We start from the raw sequence: 27,857 nt of genomic DNA on the forward strand, positions 1-27,857 counted from the left end.
CGATTTGTAAATGCTCAATTTTTTCTCTTTATTATTGCTTTTGTGTTATTGTAAATATAAACATGTTGGAAATCAATAAAAAGATATATATATAAAAAAAATAAATTTCATGCTCTATCTGAATCATGAAAGAAATATGTTGGATTTCATGTCCCTTTAAATCTTGAGATAATTATTTAAATAATATAACATTGCACTGGCATTGCAGTAATAATTTACTGGTTTATATTTTATTATCATTTAAGTGTCAATTAATAAAAGACAATTAGAGGTTAAAAACAGCATTTTTATTAGATATATTCGGTTTGTTTATACTGGGACATTTACTACATGGTTTATTAAAACGATAAATTGAACCGATTTCCGAAGATTCAACAGTGACTTCCCCTGGATATTCTAGCTCTTGTCGGTCGATGGTCTGGTCTATGGGAACCTTCCTCCTCTTTACTCTAGAGATGAGAAAACAATAACTATTAATGCTTTTCTAGTAATGTTTATCAATAAATAAAATGCTAAAACATACAGCAATATATGTGACACAAATAAGAAATAGACGATTACAACACCATGCACTACTGTGTGTTATTGTGATTTAGCTGCAATGCGAACGCGACCTCGGATTCAGGGCCGGATTTACAGCCCAGCCCACCAAAATCTACAGCGCCTCCCGCGCTCTCCAGGTTCACGTGTATAAACCTATAGATACAGCCTAAAACTTTATAGAATTATGATTTTTTTTTTACAGCAGCTGCTAATTTTGCAACTTAAAAGACAGTCCATGATCTATAACAAAACACTCCAAACAGTATTTGCCCAGTATGATGAGATTCCAGTCAGAACAGTATTTTTCTTTTTTTGTATATATTATGTATACAAGAACAGTGCAGGTTGTCTAGACTGGGGCTTTATTTAGAAACTTTTCTGACCAAGCCTGCAATGTGCACAATCAACCAAGGGTCAGTTGCTTTTTAAAGTGTATTTATAGTGTGCAACAGCCCTGGCATTTTGAATTTTAGCAATAATATTCATACCTGTCATTTTGATTTTTATACCCGCTGCTGCTGCAGCTGATACATGCCCACCGTGCACTCAGAGCGCTCTGCAATAGCGCACAGATAGTAACTCACTGTCACTGGCTGCTCAGGCCGCCCTGGCTGCTCTGTTCGCATACCCTGGAGAAAACGGACCGGACCAGCCAGCGTGGTGGCCATCTTTGTTTAGGGCAAAGTTATTATCTACTATGGTAAGTGAGGGCAGAGCCGCAGAGGTGTGCAGAAAAGGGATATTGGGCAGAGAAACAGGTGCCCCTGTATGGAAGGCGCATGCCTACTCTGTCTAATGGTAAATCCGGCCCTGTTTGCATTCGCTTTGCATGGAAGCTTTGTTCTCACGAGAGCGAGCTTTCATAGGCATGAGAACCTAGTGCAGCAAATGGGGCAAGTCTTGCAGCGATGGACAGCAAATGTTACATATATATGTAAATTAATATATGCATATATATTTATGTATTTATATATGTATATACACATATTAACACATAAATATATATGTATATATTCATATACATATATATTTACAGGGAACACACAGTTCCCCATAGACCGCAATGTAAATGTACTTTTCAGTGCCATTTTTTGTCTAACACCCACACCCGCCAACTTTAGCCCCTAAAACTGCTTTGTGCAGTTTTTTTTTTATTTTGGGGCCAATTGGGGCACTTTTGGAGAATTAACCAGAGATCAAATCTCTGGTTAATTTTGGGTGCACTAATTGCTACCGCAAGCTCACAGTAGCAATAACACTTGTAATGGCTGGTTATTTATTGTGAGCTTCTAAGTAAGTTTTTAAAAGGTTTAATACTGTATTTTTAGATCAGTATCTGTGCATATTCTTCTTTATAGTGGTGTCTATTATATGCAGTTATATGAAAATTGGTGTACACTGTCTCTTTAAGCATATGCACAGTAGCTGGATCTGTATATGTTTGCTACTTGGAGCATGTAAGCGTGCAAAGGACAGTGTTTACAGACATGAGACACCACCTAGAGTGACTAAATAAGGATTGCCTGATATGTTATATGCACATTTTATTTGTTTTTATATATAAAGCATTGTTGTTTCAAAATATGTTTCAATACATTTGGAACCCCTGCTGAACAACAGAGTTGGATCCATTTTGTACTGGGCTTTTAACTTAGAGCAATCGAAGCTCTGATCTGTGTGAGTACCAGCAGGGCCGGACTGGGACCAAAAATAGGCCCAGGCATTTTAATGTAGAGCCCCCCTCTCCCCCAATTTATTTATTTACACTCATATTTATGACATTTGAAGTAACTTTTTTTTTTACGTAGGTGGAATATTGTACTAAAAAATATTGGAAGCTGCCGCGGTCCCCACATATACCCTGCGAGTCAGTGGCCACGCTATCTGGGATTCTCTGGCCTGCCTCAAAAAGCTGCAGCACTTAGCCAGAGGAGCAATGGAACAGCGCCCACCTTTACGCTGCTAACTAGCAACTTTCAAGCCACACTGGCCCTGGTGAGCACGGCAGCTTGATTGACAATGCCTATATACATATATATAGCGTCATTATTATTATTACTTATTTGTATAGCGCCTCCAAATTCCGTAGCGTCATTGCCAATCAAGCTTCCGCACTCACTAGGGCAGATGTTGCTACACACTGTGGCTTGAAAATTGCTTGTAAGCAGCGTAAAGGCGGGCGGCTGTTCCAGTGTTCTTCAGTCCTCATGGTGATATCATCCATCAGTAGCAGGCGCAGCAGATTATCTAATAGGCAGCAATAAGATACCTTGCGCAATAAACATTTTATAACAAAGATGAAAAAAAGAAGATGGTTACCAGCGCTCAGGTGCTCCCATGCAGCCGCCACTGAAATCCTCACATCACACCCGAATCCTCCATGTGCTCCCACAGACATAAAAAGCACAGCTGAGCTCCTGACAACTATTGGAAAGGAGAGAGTTCTTCTCACGTGGCACCCGTTCTCTCAACCTCTCCCCTTTCCGCTGTCGTTGGTTAGGAGGAGGCGCTGCGCCTGACGTCAGTCTTCTGAGTTTTGCTACACAATGTCAGTGCCTTGTGCAAGGTATCTTATTGCTGCGCTATTAGATAATCTCTTGCGTCTGCTACTGATGGATGATATTACCGTGAGGAGCATTGGAACAGCCTTTACGCCGCTTACTAGCAACTTTCAAGCCACAGTGCATAGCAACACCTGCCCTAGTGAGTGCGGCAGCTTGACTGGCAATGACGCTACGGAATTTGGAGGCGCTATACAAATAAATAATAATGATAATAATGACGCTGGCACGTGAGGACTGAGGAGCACTGGAACAGCCGCCCGCCATTACGCTGCTTACTAGCAACTTATAAGCCACAGTGCATAGCAACACCTACCCTAGAAAGTGTGGCAGCTTGATTGGTAATGACGCTATATATATGTATATAAGCATTGTCAATCAAGCTGCTGCTGCCAGTGTTGCTACGCACTGTGGCTTAAAAGTTGCTAGTAAGCAGCATAAAGGCGGGTGGCTGTTCATCCTCCTTTGGCTAAGACCTGCAGCTGCTTGAGGCAGGCCAGAAAATCCCAGATAGCGCGGCCACTGACTCGCAGGGGATATGTGGGGACCGCGGCCGCTTCCAAAACTTTTTAGCACAATATTCCACCCTACCACCTGATTTAAAAGAAAGTTACTTCAAATATCATGGGCCTATTTAGAAGCTAAATGCTACAACTCCAATAGCCTCTATGCTAATCTGGCCCTGCAACCAGCCCTGGCCCACCGGGCATGTGCCCGGTATGCCAGACGTTCAGTCCGGCCCTGAGTACCAGACTAAGGGCTAGAGTACGAGTGGAGCGGTAGTTTGCGCTCACGTTTGAGCTTGGAGATTAGCGCTCGTATTACGAGTTTTTGATTTTGATTTCACATATTTGTTTTTACCAAAGGAGCACCGTTTAATATCCATTTAAATGGACATGAAACCCGAAAATTTTCTTTCATGATTTAGGTAGAACATACAACAATTTTAAACAACTTTCCAGTTTACGTCTATTATCAAATTTGTTTCATTCTCTTGGTGTCATTTGTTGAAGGAGAAGCAATACATTACTGGTTATTAAATGAACACATGGGTGAGCCAATGACAATCGGTATATATATGCAGCCACCAATCAGCAGCTAGAACCGATGTTCTTTGCTGCTCCTGAGCTTTTCTAGATAAAGCTTTCAGCAACGGATAAAAAATTAGATAATAGAAGTAAATGGCAAAGTTGTTTAAAATGATATGCTCTGTCTAAATCATTAATGTCTAACTATGACTTTACTGTCCCTTTAAGGATGAAAATGCAGTGGAATTGAGAAAAACAACATTTTAAAAATCAAATTACAGGAAAATTACTGTTTTTTTTTATAACACATAATTAAAAGGGACATGAAACCCAATATTTTCATGATTCAGATAGAGCATAACATTTTACAGAGGTTTCCAATTTACTATGGTTATCAAATTTGCTTCATTCTCTTGGTATCTTTTGTTGAAGGAGCATCAATGCACTACTGGGAGCTAGCTGAACACAGGTGATTCAATGACAAGAGGCATATATGTGCAGCTAGCATTCAACAACTAGCTCCTGGGAGTGAATTGCTGCTTCTGATCATACTTAAGTATGCTTTTCAACAAAGGATACAAAAAGATTGAATCAAATTTGATAATAGAAGTACATTTGAAAAATTGTATGTTCTACCTAAATCGTGAAATATATTTTTGTATTTCATATCCCTTTAAAGGTACAGTCCAGTCAAAAATAAACTTTCATAATTTAGATAGGGCAGGCAATTCTAAACAACTTTCCAATTTACTTTTATCCTCAAAATTGCTTTGTTCTTTTGGTATTCTTTCTTGAAAGCTTAACCTAGGTAGGCTCATATGCTAATTTCTAAGCCATTGAAGGCTGTCCCTTATCTGAATGCATTTTGACAATGTTACAGAGTTAGACAGCGCTAGTTCATGTGTGCCATATAGATAATATATGTTATACCGTTGAGATATTTAGGAGTCAGCACTGATTGGCTAAAACGCAAGTCTGTCAAAAGAACTGAAATAAGGGGCAGTCTGCAGAGGCTTAGATACAAGGTAATTAAAGAGGTAAAAAGTGTATTTATATAACTGTGTAGTTAACAAAAACTGGGGAATGGGTAATAAAGGTGTTATCTATCTTTTTAAACAATACAAATTCTGGTGTAGACTGCCCCTTTAAGCAGTTTACAGTGATGACTGTGCCTTTAACCCCAACAAAGGTGTTAAACGCGTAGATAATATCAGCCCCTAGTTAAACTAGCTGAACAGACCTGGTGAGCCAATGACCAGCTAGCTCCCAGTAGTGCATGTTGCTAGTTAGCCTACCTAGGTATGCTTTTCAATAATAATAATAATAATAATAATAATAATAATAATATAAATAAATTTGATAACAGAAGCAAACTGAAAATGTGTCTAAATAATGAAAGCTTAAAAGGGACATAAAACCCCAAATTATTCTTTTGTGATTCAGATAGAGCGAGTGATTTTAAACAACTTTCTAATTGACTTCTATTATCAAATGTAATTCATTCTCTTGGCATCCTTTGTTGAAGGAGCACTAATGGGAGCTAGCTGAACACATCCAGTGAGCCAGTGACAAGAGGCATATATGAGCAGCAACCAATCAGAAGCCAGCTCCCAGTAGTGCACTGCTGCTCCTACCCAGGTATGCTTTTCAACTAAGGATATCAAGAGAACAAACCAAATGGGGAAATAGGAAAGTTGTTAAAAATTATTAACTGTACCTGAATAATGTAGAAACTAATTTGGGTTTCATGTCCCTTTAATTTTGACTTTTACCACCCTTGAACAAACTCAGACTGGGGTGTGTCAAGTACAGCAAATTGTAGGCAATCACGCCCCCTAGCGAATGAACTGTAAAATGCATGTAAATCTATTGGATAAACGGTACAGCTGCGATTAGTTACACAGATACGCCGTAAACTTAGTTTGTTATTACATATATTTTTTCCCCAAAGAGATTAATCTTTTTCCTGTATTATAATTAACATTTAAAACCTGTGTCCATAGGTTTTAAACTTTTGCTTCATTTACTGACAGAAAAGCAATACTGTGTGTTTCTCAATACAGTGAAATTAGATTTCTTACCATTGGTCTGTTGCTTTAATCACCACCACCACGCCCAGGACCACCCTATAAAGACAAAACAAAAAATATATATATATATAAAAAAATCACTGTCATTAGTACACTTTAGTCCTAGCAGGTACTGAGCACACAAACCTGTCACTGTCATTAGTACACTTTAGTCCTAGCAGGGACTGAGCATATAAACATGTCACTGTCATTAGTATACTTTAGTCCTAGCAGGATTGAGCACATACACATGTCACTGTCATTAGTGCACTATAGTCCTAGCAGGGACAGAGCACATAAACATGTCACTGTCATTAGTACACTTTAGCCCTAGCAGGGACTGAGCATATAAACATGTCACTGTCATTAGTACACTTTAGTCCTAGCAGGGACTGAGCCCATAAACTGTCACTGTCATTAGTACACTTTAGTCCTAGCAGGGACTGAGCCTATAAACATGTCACTGTCATTAGTACATTTTAGTCCTAGCAGGGACTGAGCACATAAACATGTCACTGTCATTAGTACACTGTGGTACTAGCAGAGACTGAGCCTATAAACATGTCACTGTCATTAGTACACTTTAGTCCTAGCAGGGACTGAGCACATATAGGTGTCACTGTCATTAGTACACTTTAGTCCTAGCAGGGACTGAGCACATAAACATGTCACTGTCATTAGTACACTGAGCCCATGAACATGTCACTGTCATTAGTACACTTTAGTCCTAGCAGGGACAGAGCACATAAACATGTCACTGTCATTAGTACACTTTAGTCCTAGCAGGCACTGAGCACATAAACATGTCACTGTCACTGTCATTAGTACACTTTAGTCCTAGCAGGTACTGAGCACACAAACATGTTACTGTCATTAGTACACTTTAGTCCTAGCAGGTACTGAGCACATAAACATGTCACTGTCATTAGTACACTTTAGTCCTAGCAGGGACTGAGCACATAAACATGTCACTGTCATTAGTACACTTTAGTCCTAGCAGGTACTGAGCACATAAACATGTCACTGTCATTAGTACACTTTAGTCCTAGCAGGTACTGAGCCTATAAACATGTCACTGTCATTAATACACTTTAGTCCTAGCAGAGACTGAGAACATAAACATGTCACTGTCATTAGTACACTTTAATCCTAGCAGGGACTGAGCACATAAACATGTCACTGTCATTAGTACACTTTAGTCCTAGCAGGGACTGAGCACATAAACATGTCACTGTCATTAGTACACTTTAATCCTAGCAGGGACTGAGCACATAAACATGTCACTGTCATTAGTACACTTTAATCCTAGCAGGGACTGAGCACATAAACATGTCACTGTCATTAGTACACTTTAATCCTAGCAGGTACTGAGCACATAAACATGTCACTGTCATTAGTACACTTTAATCCTAGCAGGGACTGAGCACATAAACATGTCACTGTCATTAGTACACTTTAATCCTAGCAGGGACTGAGCACATAAACATGTCACTGTCATTAGTACACTTTAGTCCTAGCAGGTACTGAGCCTATAAACATGTCACTGTCATTAGTACACTTTAGTCCTAGCAGGGACTGAGCACATAAACATGTCACTGTCATTAGTACACTTTAGCCCTAGCAGGGTCTGAGCACATAAACATGTCACTGTCATTAGTACACTTTAGTCCTAGCAGGGACTGAGCACATAAACATGTCACTGTCATTAGTACACTGTAGTCCTAGCAGGGACTGAGCACATAAACATGTCACTGTCATTAGTACACTTTAGTCCTAGCAGGGACTGAGCCTATAATAATGTCAATGTCATTAGTACACTTTAGTCCTAGCAGGGACTGAGCACATAAACAAGTCACTGTCATTAGTACACTTTAGTCCTAGCAGGGTCTGAGCACATAAACATGTCACTGTCATTAGTAAACTTTAGTCCTAGCAGGGACTGAGCACATAAACATGTCACTGTCATTAGTACACTTTAGTCGTAGCAAGGACTGAGCCTATAAACATGTCACTGTCATTAGTACACTTTAGCCCTAGCAGGGACTGAGCCTATAAAGATGTCACTGTCATTAGTACACTTTAGTCCTAGCATAGACTAAGTACATAAACATGTCACTGTCATTAATACACTTTAGTACTAGCAGGGACTGAGCCCATAAACATGTCACTGTCATTAGTACACTTTAGTCCTAGCAGGGACTGAGCACATAAACATGTCACTGTCATTAGTACACTTTAGTCCTAGCAGGTACTGAGCACATAAACATGTCACTGTCATTAGTACACTTTAGTCCTAGCAGGTACTGAGCACATAAACATGTCACTGTCATTAGTACAGTTTGTACCTAGCAGGGACTGAGCACATAAACATGTCACTGTCATTAGTACACTTTGTACCTAGCAGGGACTGAGCACATACACATGTCACTGTCATTAGTACACTTTAGTCCTAGCAGGGACTGAGCACATAAACATGTCACTGTCATTAGTACACTTTAGTCCTAGCAGGGACTGAGCCCATAAACATGTCACTGTCATTAGTACACTTTAGTCCTAGCAGGGACTGAGCACATAAACATATCACTGTCATTAGTACACTTTAGACCTAGCAGGTACTGAGCACATAAACATGTCACTGTCATTAGTACACTTTAGTCCTAGCAGGGACTGATCCCATAAACATGTCACTGTCATTAGTACACTTTAGTCCTAGCAGGGACTGAGCCCATAAACATGTTACTTTCATTAGTACACTTTATTCCTAGCAGGGACTGATCCCATAATCATGTCACTGTCATTAGTACACTTTAGCCCTAGCAGGGACTGAGCCTATACACTTGTCACTGGCATTAGTGCACTTAGTCCTAGCAGGGACTGGTCACATAAACATGTCACTGTCATTAGTACACTTTAGTCCTAGCAGGGACTGAGCACATAAACATGTCACTGTCATTAGTACACTTTAGCCCTAGCAGGGACTGAGCATATACACTTGTCACTGGCATTAGTGCACTTAGTCCTAGCAGGGACTGGTCACATAAACATGTCACTTTCATTAGTACACTTTAGTCCTAGCAGGGACTGAGCACATAAACATGTCATTAGTACACTTTAGTCTTAGCAGGGACTGAGCACATAAACATGTCACTGTCATTAGTACACTTTAGACCTAGCAGGGGCTGAGCACATAAACATGTCATTGTCATTAGTACACTTTAGTCATAGCAGAAACTGAGCCTATAAACATGTCACTGTCATTAGTACACTTTAGTGTTAGCAGGGACTGAGCACATAAACATGTCATTGTCATTAGTACACTTTAGACCTAGCAGGGGCTGAGCACATAAATATGTCACTGTCATTAGTACACTTTAGTCCTAGCAGGGACTGAGCACATAAACATGTCACTGTCATTAGTACACTTTAGTCCTAGCAGGGACTGAGCCTATAAACATGTCACTGTCATTAGTACACTTTAGTCCTAGCAGGGACTGAGCATATAAACATGTCACTGTCATTAGTATACTTTAGTCCTAGCAGGGACTGAGCATATAAACATGTCACTGTCATTTGTACACTTTAGTCTTAGCATGGACTGAGCACATAACCATGTCACTGTCATTAGTACACTTTAGTCCCAGCAGGGATTGAGCACATACACATGTCACTATCATTAGTACACTTTGTACCTAGCAGGGACTGAGCACATAAACATGTCACTGTCATTAGTACACTTGGTACCTAGCAGGGACTGAGCACATAAACATGTCACTGTCATTAGTACACTTTGTACCTAGCAGGGACTGAGCACATAAACATGTCACTGTCATTAGTACACTTTAGTCCTAGCAGGGACTGAGCACATAAATATGTCACTGTCATTATTGCATTTTAGTACTAGCAGGTACTGAGCACATAAACATGTCACTGTCATTAGTACACTTTAGTCCTAGCAGGGACTGAGCCCATAAACATGTCACTGTCATTAGTACACTTTAGTCCTAGCAGGTACTGAGCACATAAACATGTCACTGTCATTAGTACACTTTAGTCCTAGCAGGGACTGAGCACATAAACATGTCACTGTCATTAGTACACTTTAGTCCTAGCAGGTACTGAGCACATAAACATGTCACTATCATTAGTACACTTTAGTCCTAGCAGGTACTGAGCACATAAACATGTCACTGTCATTAGTACACTTTAGTCCTAGCAGGGACTGAGCCTATAATCATGTCACTGTCATTAGTACACTTTAGTCCTAGCAGGGACTGAGCCCATAAACATGTCACTGTCATTAGTACACTTTAGTCCTAGCAGGGGCTGAACACATAAACATGTCACTGTCATTAGTACACTTTAGTCCTAGTAGGGACTGAGCACATAAACATGTAACTGTCATTAGTACACTGTAGTCCTAGCAGGGACTGAGCACATAAACATGTCACTGTCATTAGTACACTTTAGTCCTAGCAGGGACTGAGCACATAAACATGTCACTGTCATTAGTACACTTTAGTCCTAGCAGGGACTGAGCACATAAACATGTCACTGTCATTAGTACACTTTAGTCCTAGCAGGGACTGAGCACATAAACATGTCACTATCATTAGTACACTTTAGTCCTAGCAGGGTCTGAGCACATAAACATGTCACTGTCATTAGTAAACTTTAGTCCTAGCAGGGACTGAGCACATAAACATGTCACTGTCATTAGTACACTTTAGTCGTAGCAAGGACTGAGCCTATAAACATGTCACTGTCATTAGTACACTTTAGCCCTAGCAGGGACTGAGCCTATAAAGATGTCACTGTCATTAGTACACTTTAGTCCTAGCAGGTACTGCGCACATAAACATGTCACTGTCATTAGTACACTTTGTACCTAGCAGGGACTGAGCACATACACATGTCACTGTCATTAGTACACTTTAGTCCTAGCAGGGACTGAGCACATAAATATGTCACTGTCATTAGTACACTTTAGTCCTAGCAGGGACTGATCCCATAAACATGTCACTGTCATTAGTACACTTTAGTCCTAGCAGGGACTGAGCACATAAACATGTCACTGTCATTAGTACACTTTAGCCCTAGCAGGGACTGAGCCTATACACTTGTCACTGGAATTAGTGCACTTAGTCCTAGCAGGGACTGGTCACATAAACATGTCACTGTCATTAGTACACTTTAGTCCTAGCAGGGACTGAGCACATAAACATGTCATTAGTACACTTTAGTCATAGCAGAGACTGAGCCTATAAACATGTCACGGTCATTAGTACACTTTAGTCCTAGCAGGGACTGAGCACATAAACATGTCACTGTCATTAGTACACTTTAGTCCTAGCAGGGAAGTACACTTTTAGTCTTAGCAGGGACTGAGCACATAAACATGTCATTGTCATTAGTACACTTTAGTCCTAGCAGGGACTGAGCACATAAACATGTCACTGTCATTAGTACACTTTAGTCATAGCAGAGACTGAGTCTATAAACATGTCACTGTCATTAGTACACTTTAGACCTAGCAGGGGCTGAGCACATAAACATGTCACTGTCATTAGTACACTTTAGTCCTAGCAGGGAAGTACACTTTTATTCTTAGCAGGGACTGAGCACATAAACATGTCATTGTCATTAGTACACTTTAGTCATAGCAGAGACTGAGCCTATAAACATGTCACTGTCATTAGTACACTTTAGTGTTAGCAGGGACTGAGCACATAAACATGTCATTGTCATTAGTACACTTTAGACCTAGCAGGGGCTGAGCACATAAATATGTCACTGTCATTAGTACACTTTAGTCCTAGCAGGGACTGAGCACATAAACATGTCACTGTCATTAGTACACTTTAGTCCTAGCAGGGACTGAGCCTATAAACATGTCACTGTCATTAGTACACTTTAGTCCTAGCAGGTACTGAGCACATAAACATGTCACTGTCATTAGTACACTTTAGTCCTAGCAGGGACTGAGCATATAAACATGTCACTGTCATTAGTATACTTTAGTCCTAGCAGGGACTGAGCATATAAACATGTCACTGTCATTTGTACACTTTAGTCTTAGCAGGGACTGAGCACATAAACATGTCATTGTCATTAGTACACTTTAGTCCCAGCAGAGATTGAGCACATACACATGTCACTGTCATTAGTACACTTTGTACCTAGCAGGGACTGAGCACATAAACATGTCACTGTCATTAGTACACTTTGTACCTAGCAGGGACTGAGCACATAAACATGTCACTGTCATTAGTACACTTTAGTCCTAGCAGGGACTGAGCACATAAACATGTCACTGTCATTAGTGCACTTTAGTACTAGCAGGTACTGAGCACATAAACATGTCACTGTCATTAGTACACTTTAGTCCTAGCAGGGACTGAGCACATAAACATGTCACTGTCATTATTACACTTTAGTCCTACCAGGGACTGAGCCTATAAACATGTCACTGTCATTAGTACACTTTAGTCCTAGCAGGGACTGAGCCCAGAAACATGTCACTGTCATAAGTAGACTTTAGTCCTAGCAGGGACTGAGCCCATAAACATATCACTGTCATTAGTAGACTTTAGTCCTAGCAGGGACTGAGCCCATAAACATGTCATTGTCATTAGTACACTTTAGTCCTAGCAGGGACTGAGCACATAAACATGTCACTGTCATTAGTACACTTTAGTCCTAGCAGTGACTGAGTACATAAACATGTCACTGTCATTAGTACACTTTAGTCCTAGCAGAGACTGAGTACATAAACATGTCACTGTCATTAGTACACTTTAGTCCTAGCAGGGACTGAGCCCATAAACATGTCACTGTCATTAGTACCTGTTGGTTTTGGGTGTGAATGGTCAACCATCAATTTAATGCAATTTGAATATTACAATAAATATAGCATATAGTATGGCAAACACTGGGACTGAGCCTATAAAGATGTCACTGTCATTAGTACACTTTAGTCCTAGCAGGTACTGCGCACATAAACATGTCACTGTCATTAGTACACTTTGTACCTAGCAGGGACTGAGCACATACACATGTCACTGTCATTAGTACACTTTAGTCCTAGCAGGGACTGAGCACATAAATATGTCACTGTCATTAGTACACTTTAGTCCTAGCAGGGACTGATCCCATAAACATGTCACTGTCATTAGTACACTTTAGTCCTAGCAGGGACTGAGCACATAAACATGTCACTGTCATTAGTACACTTTAGCCCTAGCAGGGACTGAGCCTATACACTTGTCACTGGAATTAGTGCACTTAGTCCTAGCAGGGACTGGTCACATAAACATGTCACTGTCATTAGTACACTTTAGTCCTAGCAGGGACTGAGCACATAAACATGTCATTAGTACACTTTAGTCATAGCAGAGACTGAGCCTATAAACATTTCACGGTCATTAGTACACTTTAGTCCTAGCAGGGACTGAGCACATAAACATGTCACTGTCATTAGTACACTTTAGTCCTAGCAGGGAAGTACACTTTTAGTCTTAGCAGGTACTGAGCACATAAACATGTCATTGTCATTAGTACACTTTAGTCCTAGCAGGGACTGAGCACATAAACATGTCACTGTCATTAGTACACTTTAGTCATAGCAGAGACTGAGTCTATAAACATGTCACTGTCATTAGTACACTTTAGTCCTAGCAGGGAAGTACACTTTTATTCTTAGCAGGGACTGAGCACATAAACATGTCATTGTCATTAGTACACTTTAGTCATAGCAGAGACTGAGCCTATAAACATGTCACTGTCATTAGTACACTTTAGTGTTAGCAGGGACTGAGCACATAAACATGTCATTGTCATTAGTACACTTTAGATCTAGCAGGGGCTGAGCACATAAATATGTCACTGTCATTAGTACACTTTAGTCCTAGCAGGGACTGAGCACATAAACATGTCACTGTCATTAGTACACTTTAGTCCTAGCAGGGACTGAGCCTATAAACATGTCACTGTCATTAGTACACTTTAGTCCTAGCAGGTACTGAGCACATAAACATGTCACTGTCATTAGTACACTTTAGTCCTAGCAGGGACTGAGCATATAAACATGTCACTGTCATTAGTATACTTTAGTCCTAGCAGGGACTGAGCATATAAACATGTCACTGTCATTTGTACACTTTAGTCTTAGCAGGGACTGAGCACATAAACATGTCATTGTCATTAGTACACTTTAGTCCCAGCAGAGATTGAGCACATACACATGTCACTGTCATTAGTACACTTTGTACCTAGCAGGGACTGAGCACATAAACATGTCACTGTCATTAGTACACTTTGTACCTAGCAGGGACTGAGCACATAAACATGTCACTGTCATTAGTACACTTTAGTCCTAGCAGGGACTGAGCACATAAACATGTCACTGTCATTAGTGCACTTTAGTACTAGCAGGTACTGAGCACATAAACATGTCACTGTCATTAGTACACTTTAGTCCTAGCAGGGACTGAGCACATAAACATGTCACTGTCATTATTACACTTTAGTCCTACCAGGGACTGAGCCTATAAACATGTCACTGTCATTAGTACACTTTAGTCCTAGCAGGGACTGAGCCCAGAAACATGTCACTGTCATAAGTAGACTTTAGTCCTAGCAGGGACTGAGCCCATAAACATGTCACTGTCATTAGTAGACTTTAGTCCTAGCAGGGACTGAGCCCATAAACATGTCACTGTCATTAGTACACTTTAGTCCTAGCAGGGACTGAGCACATAAACATGTCACTGTCATTAGTACACTTTAGTCCTAGCAGGGACTGAGCACATAAACATGTCACTGTCATTAGTATACTTTAGTCCTAGCAGGTACTGGGCACATAAACATGTCACTGTCATTAGTACACTTTAGTCCTAGCAGGGGCTGAGCACATAAACATGTCACTGTCATTAGTACACTTTAGTCCTAGCAGAGACTGAGTACATAAACATGTCACTGTCATTAGTACACTTTAGTCCTAGCAGAGACTGAGTACATAAACATGTCACTGTCATTAGTACACTTTAGTCCTAGCAGGGACTGAGCCCATAAACATGTCACTGTCATTAGTACCTGTTGGTTTTGGGTGTGAATGGTCAACCATCAATTTAATGCAATTTGAATATTACAATAAATATAGCATATAGTATGGCAAACACTGGGCAATGCTTTTTTTAAATAAAAAAATATAAAAATAAAAACAATTTTGAATTAATGCATCTTAACATTCTGGCATCGGTTCATACATTATAGTATCCTATAATATAAAAGGCCAAGTGTGTTTGTCCGAAGCTGTCATGCGCAGTAGAGACAGCACAAGGACAAACACACCTGGCCTTACCTGACATGCTGTTTGTGGCGAAAGTGGGTGTGGCTGGAGCGTGGACGTGGCCGGGTATGGTCAGGCATAGGCGGGGGCGTGGCCGGCGCGAGAGAGAGGGGAGAGAAATAGAGAGGGGGAGAGACAAAAAGAGATGGGAAAGAGCTTAAGAGAAGGGGAAGTGCAGAAGAGAGGGGGGAGAGCAAAATAGAGGGAAGAGACAGCAAAAGAGAGGGGGGAGAGAGCAAAAGAGAGGGGGGAGAGAGAGCAATAGAGAGGGGGGAGAGAGAGCAATAGAGAGGGGGAGAGAGAGAAATAGAGAGGGGGAGGGAGAGCAATAGAGAGGGGGAGAGAGAGAGAGAGCAAAAGAGAGGGGAGAGAGACAGAGCAAAAGAGAGGAGGGGAGAAAGGGGGGAGAGAGAGAGTGGAAAAGAGAGAGAGATCGCAAAAGAGAGGGGGAGAGAGAGCGTAAAAGAGAGGGGGGAGAGAGAGCGCAAAAGAGAGGGGGGAGAGAGAGCGCAAAAGAGAGGGGGAGAGAGAGCAAAAGAGAGAGGAGGGAGAGAAAGCAAAATAGAGGGGGAGAGAGGGAGCAAAAGTGAGGGGGGAGAGAGAGAGCAAAAGAGAGGTGGAGCGAGAGAGAGCGCAAAAGAGAGGGGGAGAGAGAGCGCAAAAGAGAGGAGGAGAGAGCGCAAAAGAGAGGGGGAGAGAGAGCGCAAAAGAGAGAGAGCAAAAGAGAGGGGTGAGAGAGAGAGCAAAAGAGAGGGGTGAGAGAGAGAGCAAAAGAGAGGGGTGAGAGAAAGCAAGCAAAAGAGAGGGGTGAGAGAGAGAGCAAAAGAGAGGGGGGAGAGAGAGAGCAAAAGGGAGGGGGGAGAGAGAGAGCAAAAGAGGTGGAGCGAGAGAGAGCGCAAAAGAGAGGGGGAGAGAGCGCAAAAGAGAGGGGAAGAGAGCACAAAAGAGAGGGGAGAGAGCACAAAAGAGAGGGGAGAGAGCACAAAAGAGAGGGGGAGAGAGCACAAAAGAGAGGGGGAGAGAGAGAGCAAGGGGTGGAACCGCTGTACTGCAAAAAATGATCCGTGTGAACGGGCTTTAGGACTAGTATTCAATAAACAATTAAAAATAATGAAAATACCCTTTGTCCCTTGCAATGGCCTCTCCCATGTCCGTGTTCACCGTGTTTATGTTCTTGTTGACCATCCTTCGGTCCTTTGCAGGGTCCCTTCCCGCGACCATGTTCTCCGTGTTTATGCTCATGGCTTTTTCCGTGGTCACATCCGTGGCCTTTCTGCTTCTCATCGCCGTCTATTTTCACATCTACTCCAGCTTCAGCTGACACGCTCCCCTCAACAGCTGGCAAGGAATCATAATTAAAAAGTTATGAACGGATGACCTCAAAATGTGTTGTTAATAAAATATTTGTATCATTCACCTGTAGATCTTATTTTGAAACATTTCAGATTTCGTCTGCATCAGCTACATTTACAGGACAGTAAACACCAAAAATGTTATTGTTTAAAAAGATAGATAATCCCTTTATTACCATTCCCCAGTTTTGCATAACCAACACAGTTAAATTAATATACTTTTTACCTCTGTGATTACTTTGTATCTAAGCCTCTGCAGACTGCCCCTTATTTCAGTTCTTTTGACAGACTTGCATTTTAGCCAATCTGTTCTGACTCCTAGGTAACTGCTATTGTGTCTGCTGGACTATACCTGCTATTGTGTCTGCTGGCCTATACCTGCTATTGTATCTGCTGGCCTATACCTGCTATTGTACCTGCTGGCCTATAGCTGCTATTGTATCTGCTGGCCTATACCTGCTGGCCTATGGCTGCTATTGTATCTGCTGGCCTATACCTGGTATTGTATCTGCTGGCCTATACCTGCTATTGTACCTGCTGGCCTATACCTGCTATTGTACCTGCTGGCCTATACCTGCTATTGTACCTGCTGGCCTATACCTGCTATTGTACCTGCTGGCCTATACCTGCTATTGTACCTGCTGGCCTATACCTGCTATTGTACCTGCTGGCCTATACCTCCTATTGTACCTGCTGTCCTATACCTGCTATTGTGTCTGCTGTCCTATACCTGCTATTGTACCTGCTGGCCTATACCTGCTATTGTGTCTGCTGGCCTATACCTGCTATTGTGTCTGCTGGCCTATACCTGCTATTGTGTCTGCTGGCCTATACCTGCTATTGTGTCTGCTGGCCTATACCTGCTATTGTACCTGCTGGCCTATATCTGCTATTGTACCTGCTGGGCTATACCTGCTATTGTATCTGCTGGTCTATACCTGCTATTGTATCTGCTGGCCTATACCTGCTATTGTATCTGTTGTCCTATACCTGCTATTGTATCTGCTTTCCTATACCTGCTATTGTGTCTGCTGGCCTATACCTGCTATTGTACCTGCTGGCCTATACCTGCTATTGTGTCTGCTGGCCTATACCTGCTATTGTACCTGCTGGCCTATACCTGATATTGTACCTGCTGGCCTATATCTGCTATTGTGTCTGCTGGCCTATACCTGCTATTGTGTCTGCTGGCCTATACCTGCTATTGTACCTGCTGGCCTATATCTGCTATTGTACCTGCTGGCCTATACCTGCTATTGTGTCTGCTGGCCTATACCTGCTATTGTGTCTGCTGGCCTATACCTGCTATTGTACCTGCTGGCCTATACTTGCTATTGTACTTGCTGGCCTATACCTGCTATTGTACCTGCTGGCCTATACCTGCTATTGTACCTGCTGGCCTATATCTGCTATTGTGTCTGCTGGCCTATATCTGCTATTGTGTCTGCTGGCCTATACCTGCTATTGTGTCTGCTGGCCTATACCTGCTATTGTGTCTGCTGGCCTATATCTGCTATTGTACCTGCTGGCCTATACCTGCTATTGTACTTGCTGGCCTATACCTGCTATTGTACCTGCTGGCCTATATCTGCTATTGTGTCTGCTGGCCTATACCTGCAATTGTGTCTGCTGGCCTATACCTGCTATTGTGTCTGCTGGCCTATACCTGCTATTGTATCTGCTGGCCTATACCTGCTATTGTATCTGCTTGCCTATACCTGCTATTGTGTCTGCTGGCCTATACCTGCTATTGTGTCTGCTGGCCTATACCTGCTATTGTGTCTGCTGGCCTATACCTGCTATTGTACCTGCTGGCCTATATCTGCTATTGTACCTGCTGGCCTATATCTGCTATTGTACCTGCTGGCCTATACCTGCTATTGTACCTGCTGGCCTATATCTGCTATTGTATCTGCTGGCCTATATCTGCTATTGTACCTGCTGGCCTATATCTGCTATTGTACCTGCTGGCCTATACCTGCTGGCCTATATCTGCTATTGTACCTGCTGGCCTATATCTGCTATTGTATCTGCTGGCCTATATCTGCTATTGTACCTGCTGGCCTATATCTGCTATTGTACCTGCTGGTCATTATCCACTGCTGTGTCCTGTCATTGTGTCTGCTGGTCATTTCCCACTACTAAGACTTGTTGGCCTATACCTGCCAATGTATCACTACTGAGCCCTGCTGGCCTATACCTGCCAATGTATCACTACTAAGCCCTGCTGGCCTATACCTGCTATTGTGTCTGTTGGCCATTAAAATTGGTATTAAGATTACACAGAAAAAAATAATGAATGCACACTGTAGAAATTGTAATAAAACTACACTACACGTGCCAAAAATACTATACATTTGTACTTAAGTATGGCATTTAAACTGTATTGTTTAACTTATTGTAAAATTAGTTTCCCCGCCTCTGCTAGTGGGCATAGTCTGTAAACATTTACAGTTTTATCTTGCAAACTCAAAACTGGCAAAATAGTGTCAAAATACACAAAACACTTTTTACCCTCATAGAAATAAGGGGCAAATTTAAAATACTATTCACTGAAAGCAGAGTAATCTGATTTGTATTGGCTGTGGGATGTAACTTATAAAGCGTGACCTCTGCCCTCTGCTAACTTCACTCTCCCCAGCAAAGTTTTCATTTCCAGTGAACTTCACTACTAGCTATATTTTTTTAGAGAATTCCCTGAAGGCAGACCCTGCAAGTGTCAGCGAGTATTTTTTATGCCCCATTAGGTCAGTTTTACATAATCGGAACCTTAAAGCACTGAAATGGACATGTTTTTGAGCATATGAGGGAGTGGGAAATATACATGTTTAAAAATATTTTTTTGCCATTTTTGAAGTAAAGTTGAAGCTTTTGTCAATGATTATTATAAATGAATTAATTATCCTTATGATTAGACTGCTCAAGGTACAAATCCCAGATCTATATTGGTGCAGATATTTAGATGAGATAGATAGAATATAGATTTTAAATAGATAGATATATATTAGATAGATAGAAGATAGAAATATCATATATAGATGGTCGATGTATGGAAGGTAGATAGATGATAAATAGATGAAAGATAGGTAGACAGGCAGATAGATAGGTAATAGATAGATTGATGATAGCTAGTTAGCTGGATAGATAGATGATAGATTGATAGACAGATGATAGATAGAAGATAAATAGTTGATTGACAGATGATAGATAGATATATGATAGATAGAAAGATAGATTGTAGATACATAGATGATAGAGAGATATATGATAGATAGGTAGACAGGCAGAGAGATGGGTAATAGACGGTAGCTAGCTAGCTGGATAGATAGATGTTAAATAGATAGATATATAGATGATAGATGGAAGATAGATAAATCATATATAGATGGTAGATGGATGGAAGATAGATAGATGATAGATAGGTAGACAGGTAGGTAACAGATAGATAGATGATAGCTAGCTAGCTAGCTGGATAGATAGATGATAGATAGGTGATAGATAGATAAATGATAGGTAGGTAGATAGATATATAGTTTATTGATAGATTAATGATAGATATATGATAGATAGATGATAGATAGATAAATAGATACATAGATGATAGATAGATGTTAAATAGATAGATATATAGATGATAGATGGAAGATAGATATATCATATATAGATGGATGGAAGATAGATAAATGATATATAGATGATAGATAGGTAGACAGGTAGGTAATAAATAGATAGATGAAAGCTAGATAGATGATAGATAGGTGATAGATAGAAAGATAAATGATAGGTAGGTAGAATAACAACCTTTTTTCCCAGTCATGTGACTGCTATTGAAAAGCATTGAGAAGCAGTGCATTGATTAAAATAGCCAGTAGGTGGAGCTGTCTGCTTGTGTTGCAGTCACAAGTCAAGCAAGCTGAAATTAATCAGTTTAATCAGACTTGAGCTATCGAGCAGATTTCAAAGGAACAAGATCTTCCTGTCTATAAATCAGTCCAGATTGGAATGCATAGAAAGAACTGTTTGCAGAAAAATGCAAGTGAAGTCTGTGTTGTGTGATTATTTTATTAGGTTTATAATGCTGTTTAGCAAATGGTTTTGTTCATTTAATTTAGTTTAATTATATATTCTGTGTTGTGTGATTATTTTATTAGGTTTATAATGCTGTTTAGCACTTGAAGTCTTAATTTCAAAGCTTTAAAAAATAAATGTATTAGGTGTTGCTCATGACAATTTTGAGAGGGGCCTGGAACCTAACTCCCTCACTTCCCATTGACTTACATTATAAACTGGGTTTCAATTTACAACGGTTTCGATTTACAACCATTCCTTCTGGAACCTAACCCCGGCGTAAACTGAGGGCTACCTGTGTAGATAGATTATAAATAGATGATAGATGAATGAAAGGTAGATAGATAGATCGATAGATAGAAGATAAATAGTTGATTGATAGATGATAGATATATGATAGAGAGATAGATGATAGATAGATGATAGATATATGATAGATATATTAAAGAGAAATAGATACATAGATGATAGATGATATATAGATAATAGATAGGTAGACAGGCAGAGAGATCGGTAATAAATAGATAGATAGATGATAGCTAGCTAGCTGGATAGACAGATGATATATAGATAGGAATAGAGATAGATGATAGATAAATGATAGGTAGATAGATGATAGATAGAAGATAGAAAAATAGTTGATTGATAGATGATAGAGAGATAGGTGATAGATACATAGATGATATATAGAGATAAATAGGCTGAGAGATACATAGATGATAGCTAGATAGATGATAGATGGAAGATAGATATATGATATATAGATGGTAGATAGAAAAATTGATAAATTATATATAGATGATAGATAAATAGATGGTATATAATATATATATATATCCTATATAATAAAAGGCCAAGTGTGTTTGTCCAAAGCTGTCATGCGCAGTAGAGACTGCGCGAGAGGACAAACACACCTGGCCTTCCAACTGACCTGGCGTTGTGTGGTGGAGTGGGCGTGGCTGGGTGGGTGCGGAGTGGGCGTGGTTGAGAGAGCAAAAGAGAGGGGGGAGAGAGAGCAAAAGAGAGGGGGGGAGAGAGAGAGCAAAAGAGAGGGGGGGAGAGAGAGCAAAAGAGAGGGGGTGAGAGAGAGCAAAAGAGAGGGGGGAGAGAGAGCAAAAGAGAGGGGGGAGAGAGAGCGAGCAAAAAAGGGCGGAGAGAAAGCAAAAGAGAGGGGGAGAGAGAGAGCAAAAGAGAGGGGGGAAAGAGAGAGCAAAAGAGAGGGGGGAGAGAGAGAGCAAAAGAGAGGGGGGAGAGAGAGAGCAAAAGAGAGGGGGGAGAGAGAGAGCAAAAGAGAGGGGAGAAAGAGAGAGCAAAAGAGAGGGGGGGATAGAGAGAGAGCAAGGGGTGGGACCACTGTACTGCAAAAAATGGCCCGTGTACACGGGCTTTAGGACTAGTGTATAGATAGTGTATATATATATATATATAATAGATAGATAGATGATAGATATATAAACCGATAGCTAGATGATAGATAGATAAACAGATGGATAGATAGATGATAAATAGATGATAGATATATAAACAGATAGATAGATGATAAACAGATGTATAGATAGAGGATAGATAGATGATAGATAAACAGATGGATAGATAGATGACAGATAGATGATAAATAGATGATAGATAAACATCATAATCAGCAGAGTGCGTAGATGGAGTGGGCGGAGCTTGGCAGCCATTTCAAAGCTGCCAGAAACAATATTCAATTCAAAATAACTTTTTTACCTTTCCTGCTGCATGATATAGAAAGGGTGCAGAAGGATATTTGTATGGTAAGACTTTAAGATGACTAAAGTGTAGACTGTCCCTTTAAGGTCTATTTGCCATTTGTAAGTGTTTGTTGGCATGTCAGAATAACCCCCCTCACCTTGAAGAATCTTGCTTGCTTGAGAGAGACAGAGAAAGAGGTCTTTGTATAGGTTGTCCCCTTGAACATAAAGTTTTAAATGGTGACAATTTGTCTTATCAGGTCTTTTTTTAGGGTGATATGGTGCAACGTGCCAGATGTTGGAGTTTAGCATATTTCAACCAAAAAGCGTAATGATGTTCAGGGGTAACAAGCATAAACCTTTTAATTAAAGGGATACTAAATCCAAGTTTTTTCTTTTATGATTCAGATAAAGTTTTTTCTTTTATGATTCAGGCTACTTTCTAATTTACTCCTATTATCAAATTGTCTTCGTTGTTCTCTTGCTATCTTTATTTAAAGGACTAGTAAATACAGTAGATTTGCATAAACAAATGCAAGATAACAAGACAATGCAATAGCACTTAATCTGAACTTCAAATGAGTAGTAGATTTTTTTTTCTAACAAATTTTAAACTTAAACTCTATTTCCACTCCTCCTGTATCATGTGACAGCCATCAGCCAATCACAAATGCATATACGTTTATTCTGTGAATTCTTGCACATGCTCAGTAGGAGCTGGTGACTCAAAAAGTATAAATATAAAAAGACTGTGCACATTTTAATAGAAGTAAATAGGAACTTTTTTTTTTTAATTGCTGCTCTATCTGAATCATTAAAGTTTAATTTTGACTTGAGTGTCCCTTTAAAAAACAGGAATGTAAAGCTTACTAGCTGGCCCATATTAGGTTCAGCACCCTGGATATCGCTTGCTGATTGGTGGCTATATTTAGCCACCAAAAACCAAACGTAACTCAGGTTCTAAACCAAAAATGGTCCGCCTCCTAAGCTTTACATTCCTGCTTTTAGCAAGAGAACAAATGAAAATAGATGATAGGAGTAAATTAGAAAGTTGCTTAAAATTGCTTGTTCTGTCTGAAACATAAAAGAAAAAAAAAAAATGTTTAGTATCCCTATTCTATATTCTAATTTGCTTAATTCTCTTGGTATCCTTTGATCAATAGTATACATAGGTAGGTTCAGGAGGTAGGAGCTAGCAAATAATTGGTGGCTGCCTATATATGCCACCTGTCATTGGCTTACCCATGTGTTCAGCTAGCTCCCAGTAGTGCATTGCTGCAGCTTCAACAAAGGATAACAAGAGAATGAAGCACCATTGCCAACATAAGTCAATTGGGTAGATTTTTTTTCATTTGTGTACTCTGTCTGAATCATGAAAGAAAACATTTTGGTTTCATGCCACATAATTTTCTTTCATTATTCCCACAGAGCATGCAATTATTTTTACAAAAAAGTTTATAATTTACTCCTTTTATCAAATTTGCTTCATTCTTTGTTGAAGAGATATTTAGGTAGGTGTCTGGAGGGAAATAGTGCTGCCATCTAGTGTTCTTGCAAATGGATAACATTCTTGTAAAACTGATGCCTTTATATTGCTACAGACACGTGCACGCTCCTGAGCATACCTTACTGCTTTTCAACAAAGAATACAAAAAAAAACAAAGTAAATTGGAAAATTGTTTAAAACTACATGCTCACAATTAAAAAAAAAAAAAATATCGGGTGAGATTAAATCACACTAGTTTTACAATTCTATAAGAGGGCATATTATTTGCATAATTTGTTTTATTATATTTATTTATTTTTTCCAAATGCTGGCAAGTGTGCCTGTCCTGTTCACGTACATTAGACACCCAGCACTGTCTGAGCCTATCCTGATGACGTACAGTCAGGGGGTCACCTTACATTAGACACTCAGCACTGTTTGAGCCTGTCCTGATAGCGTACAGTCAGGGGTTACCTTACATTAGACACCCAGCACTGTTGGAGCCTGTCCTGATAATGTACAGTCAAAGGGTCACCCTACATTAGACACTCAGCACTGTCTGAGCCTGTCCTGATAACATAAGTCAGGGGGTCACCTTACATTTGACACCCAGCACTATCTGAGCCTGTCCTGATAATGTACAGTCAAAGGGTCACCCTACATTAGACACTCAGCTCTGTCTGAGCCTGTCCTGATAACATAATTTAGGGGGTCACCTTACATTTGACACCCAGCACTATCTGAGCCTGTCCTGATAATGTACAGTCAGGGGGTCAACTTAGATTAGACACTCAGCACTGTCTGAGCCTGTCCTGATAACATAATTTAGGGGGTCACCTTACATTTGACACCCAGCACTGTCTGAGCCTGTCCTGATAACATAATTTAGGGGGTCACCTTACATTTGACACCCAGCACTATCTGAGCCTGTCCTGATAGCGTAAAGCCAGGGGGTCACCTTACATTAGACACCCAGCACTATCTAAGCCTGTCCTGATAACGTACAGTCATGTTAGATACCAAGCCTGTCACCCCATAATTAATGATTAAAAAATATAAATATATTTTGTACCTGCAGCTAAATCCACATCCATGTTGCTTTTCTATAGCCCAGAGATTGGATTATGTCCGGTCCTTTCTGGCTGCGCAAGTTGTTATGTGGGACGGACTATCCTCGAGGGATCTTTATAAGTGATAGGTGTGTCTACAATAATATATCTCCACAGCTGGAGGAAGGGCGGAGGAGAAAGGTGAATGATGCTCTGAAAATGCAGATAGACAAGAGCTTACCGCAGGGTATTTCCACCACACTTAACATGTTTTGGACAATAAATACAGAGAGATTATTGTAGGGAGGGAATCACACAAACACCCTGAGGCAAAATAACTTCTGTTGGGAGAAAACTCGTGAATGTCTATGTCTGGAAATAAATAATATTTTTTAAAGAGATCCTATGATATTATGTGAGCTCCTTATAAAAAAAAGACAGGGCTGGGTGTTAATCCTATGTAGGGTGACCTTTGTACTGCGCATTATCAGGACAGGCTCAGATAGTGCCTGTCAAATGTATAAAATATGTTAATCGCTTTATCTGCACATTATCAGGACAGGCTTAGGCAGTGCTGGATGTCTAAAGCAGGGTGACTTCCTAAATGAACTATATCAGGACAGGCTCATATAGTGCTGGGTATTTAATCTAATATGACTATCTGTACATTATCAGGCCAGGTTTAGACAGTGCTGGGGGTCCAATATAGGGTCATACCTGACTGCACATTATCAGGGCAGGGTCAGACAGTGGTGGGTGTCTCATGTAGGGTGACCTTCTGACCTCTCAATATCAGGACAGGCTCAGACAAAATCATTTTTATTTAATAACCAAATACCTCTCACAGTTTATCCTTTTCAGTTTGGTTTTGAGATTAACAGTACAGAGCGGCAGCTGGAACACCACTAGACACACCCGTGATTTGAGATGAGCTCGCTAATTCGCGATGGCAGTAATCACTGTAATAAAAATATTCTATGACAGGAAGACAATAAGGGGTGTGGGCGAAATGTCAGATGCTTCAGGGGAACCGTGAGAACGAGATGCTGCAGGTAAAGAAAATACCTGAATACAAATGTTTATTTGTTCATGTGTAGTGATGTCTATGTATGTAATCTGTATAGCATGAGGTTAATATGCTTCTTGATCAGTATTTGTGTGATTAAAGAAGGTTGCCAACAACATAAACTTTCATGATTTAGAAAGAGCATGCAATTTTGAACAGCTTTCCAATTTACTTCTATTATCTAATTTGCATCATTCTCTTGATATCCTTTGTTAAAAAGTATATCTAAATAGGCTCAGTAGCTGCTGATTAGTGGCTGCACATAGATGCCTTGTGTGATTGGTTTACCCATGTGCATTGCTATTTGTTCAACAAAGGATGTCTGAAGAATGAAGCAAATAAAAAGTAAATTAGAAAGTAGTTTAAAATTGTATTCTCTATCTGAATCATGGAAGAAAAATGTTGGGTTTCATATTCCTTTAAACCCACCAACTGCTGAGATCAATGTCAATATCAGTACAAATATTCATAGGACCCTTCTGCATGAGAAGATTTGTTCTTATTAGGGTTGCCACCTGTACATGAATGACACGGACAGTCCAGGTTTCCATTTGTGTGTCCGGGTTTGAAGCTTAGTTAGGCCAAACATGCAAATGTTTGGGTTTGGTGGGAAATGTGGTGCAAATATACGCTGCCTGGTAGTACTGTAATAGTACTGTTCTTGTTACTGAGTGAAGGCTCCTATTTGATGTTTAACTGTGGTGTGAGAGTGTTTGTGTGAGTGCATGAATGTCTTTGTGTATGTGTTAGAAAGAGAATGTGTGTGAGAGCGTATGTGTTAGTGTGTGTGTGCGTGTGTGAGAGCATGAATGTCTTTGTGTGTGTGTTAGAAAGAGAATGTGTGTGAGAGTGTATGTGTTAGTGTGTGTGCGTGTGTGAGAGCATGAATGTCTTTGTGTGTGTATGAGAAAGAGAATGTGCGTGAGAGTGTATGTGTTAGTATGTGTACCTGTGTGAGAGCATGAATGTCTTTGTGTGTGTGTGAGAAAGAGAATGTGTGTCAGAGTGTATGTGTTAGTGTGTGTGTGTGTGTGTGTGTGTGTGTGTGAGAAAGAATGTGTGTGAGAGTATATGTGTTAGTGTGAGAATGTGTGTGAGAGTATATGTGTTAGTGTGAGAATGTGTGTGAGAGTATATGTGTTAGTGTGAGAATGTGTGTGAGAGTATATGTGTTAGTGTGTGTGTGAGAGAGTGTGTGTGCGTGTGTGAGCATGAATGTCTTTGTGTGTGAGTGAGAAAGAGAATGTGCGTGAGAGTGTATGTGTTAGTGTGTGTGCATGTGTGAGAGCATGAATGTCTGTGTGTGTGTGAGAAAGAGAATGTGTGTTAGTGAGTGTGAAAGAGAATGTGTGCGAGTGTATGTGTTAATGTGTGTGTGAGAGAGAATGTGTGTGAGAGTGTATGTGTTAGTGTGTGTGTGAGAGAGAATGTGTGTGACATTGTATGTGTTAGTGTGAGTGTGCATGTGTGAGAGCATGAATGTCTTTGTGTGTGTGTGAGAAAGAGAATGTGTGTCAGAGTGTATGTGTTAGTGTGTGTGAGAAAGAATGTGTGTGAGAGTATATGTGTTAGTGTGA

At 40.3% G+C, this 27,857-nt stretch overlaps 1 protein-coding gene across 1 annotated transcript; it reads right to left on the reverse strand.

Moving 5' to 3' along the window:
* Positions 1–265: 265 nt before the first annotated feature.
* Positions 266–25,395, reverse strand: LOC128666972 (holotricin-3). Its single transcript, XM_053721814.1, has 4 exons — positions 25,238–25,395; positions 16,668–16,885; positions 6,214–6,258; positions 266–449 (listed from the first exon to the last, which is right to left on the reverse strand). Exons 1-3 carry the CDS (start codon positions 25,257–25,259, stop codon positions 6,229–6,231), a joined length of 270 nt encoding a protein of 89 aa, XP_053577789.1. The 5' UTR covers positions 25,260–25,395; the 3' UTR covers positions 266–449; positions 6,214–6,228.
* Between the last annotated feature and the right edge of the window lie 2,462 nt (positions 25,396–27,857).

Source organism: Bombina bombina, chromosome 7 (assembly GCF_027579735.1).
Source record: "Bombina bombina isolate aBomBom1 chromosome 7, aBomBom1.pri, whole genome shotgun sequence".
In the NCBI taxonomy this organism is placed as follows: Eukaryota; Metazoa; Chordata; class Amphibia; order Anura; family Bombinatoridae; genus Bombina; species Bombina bombina.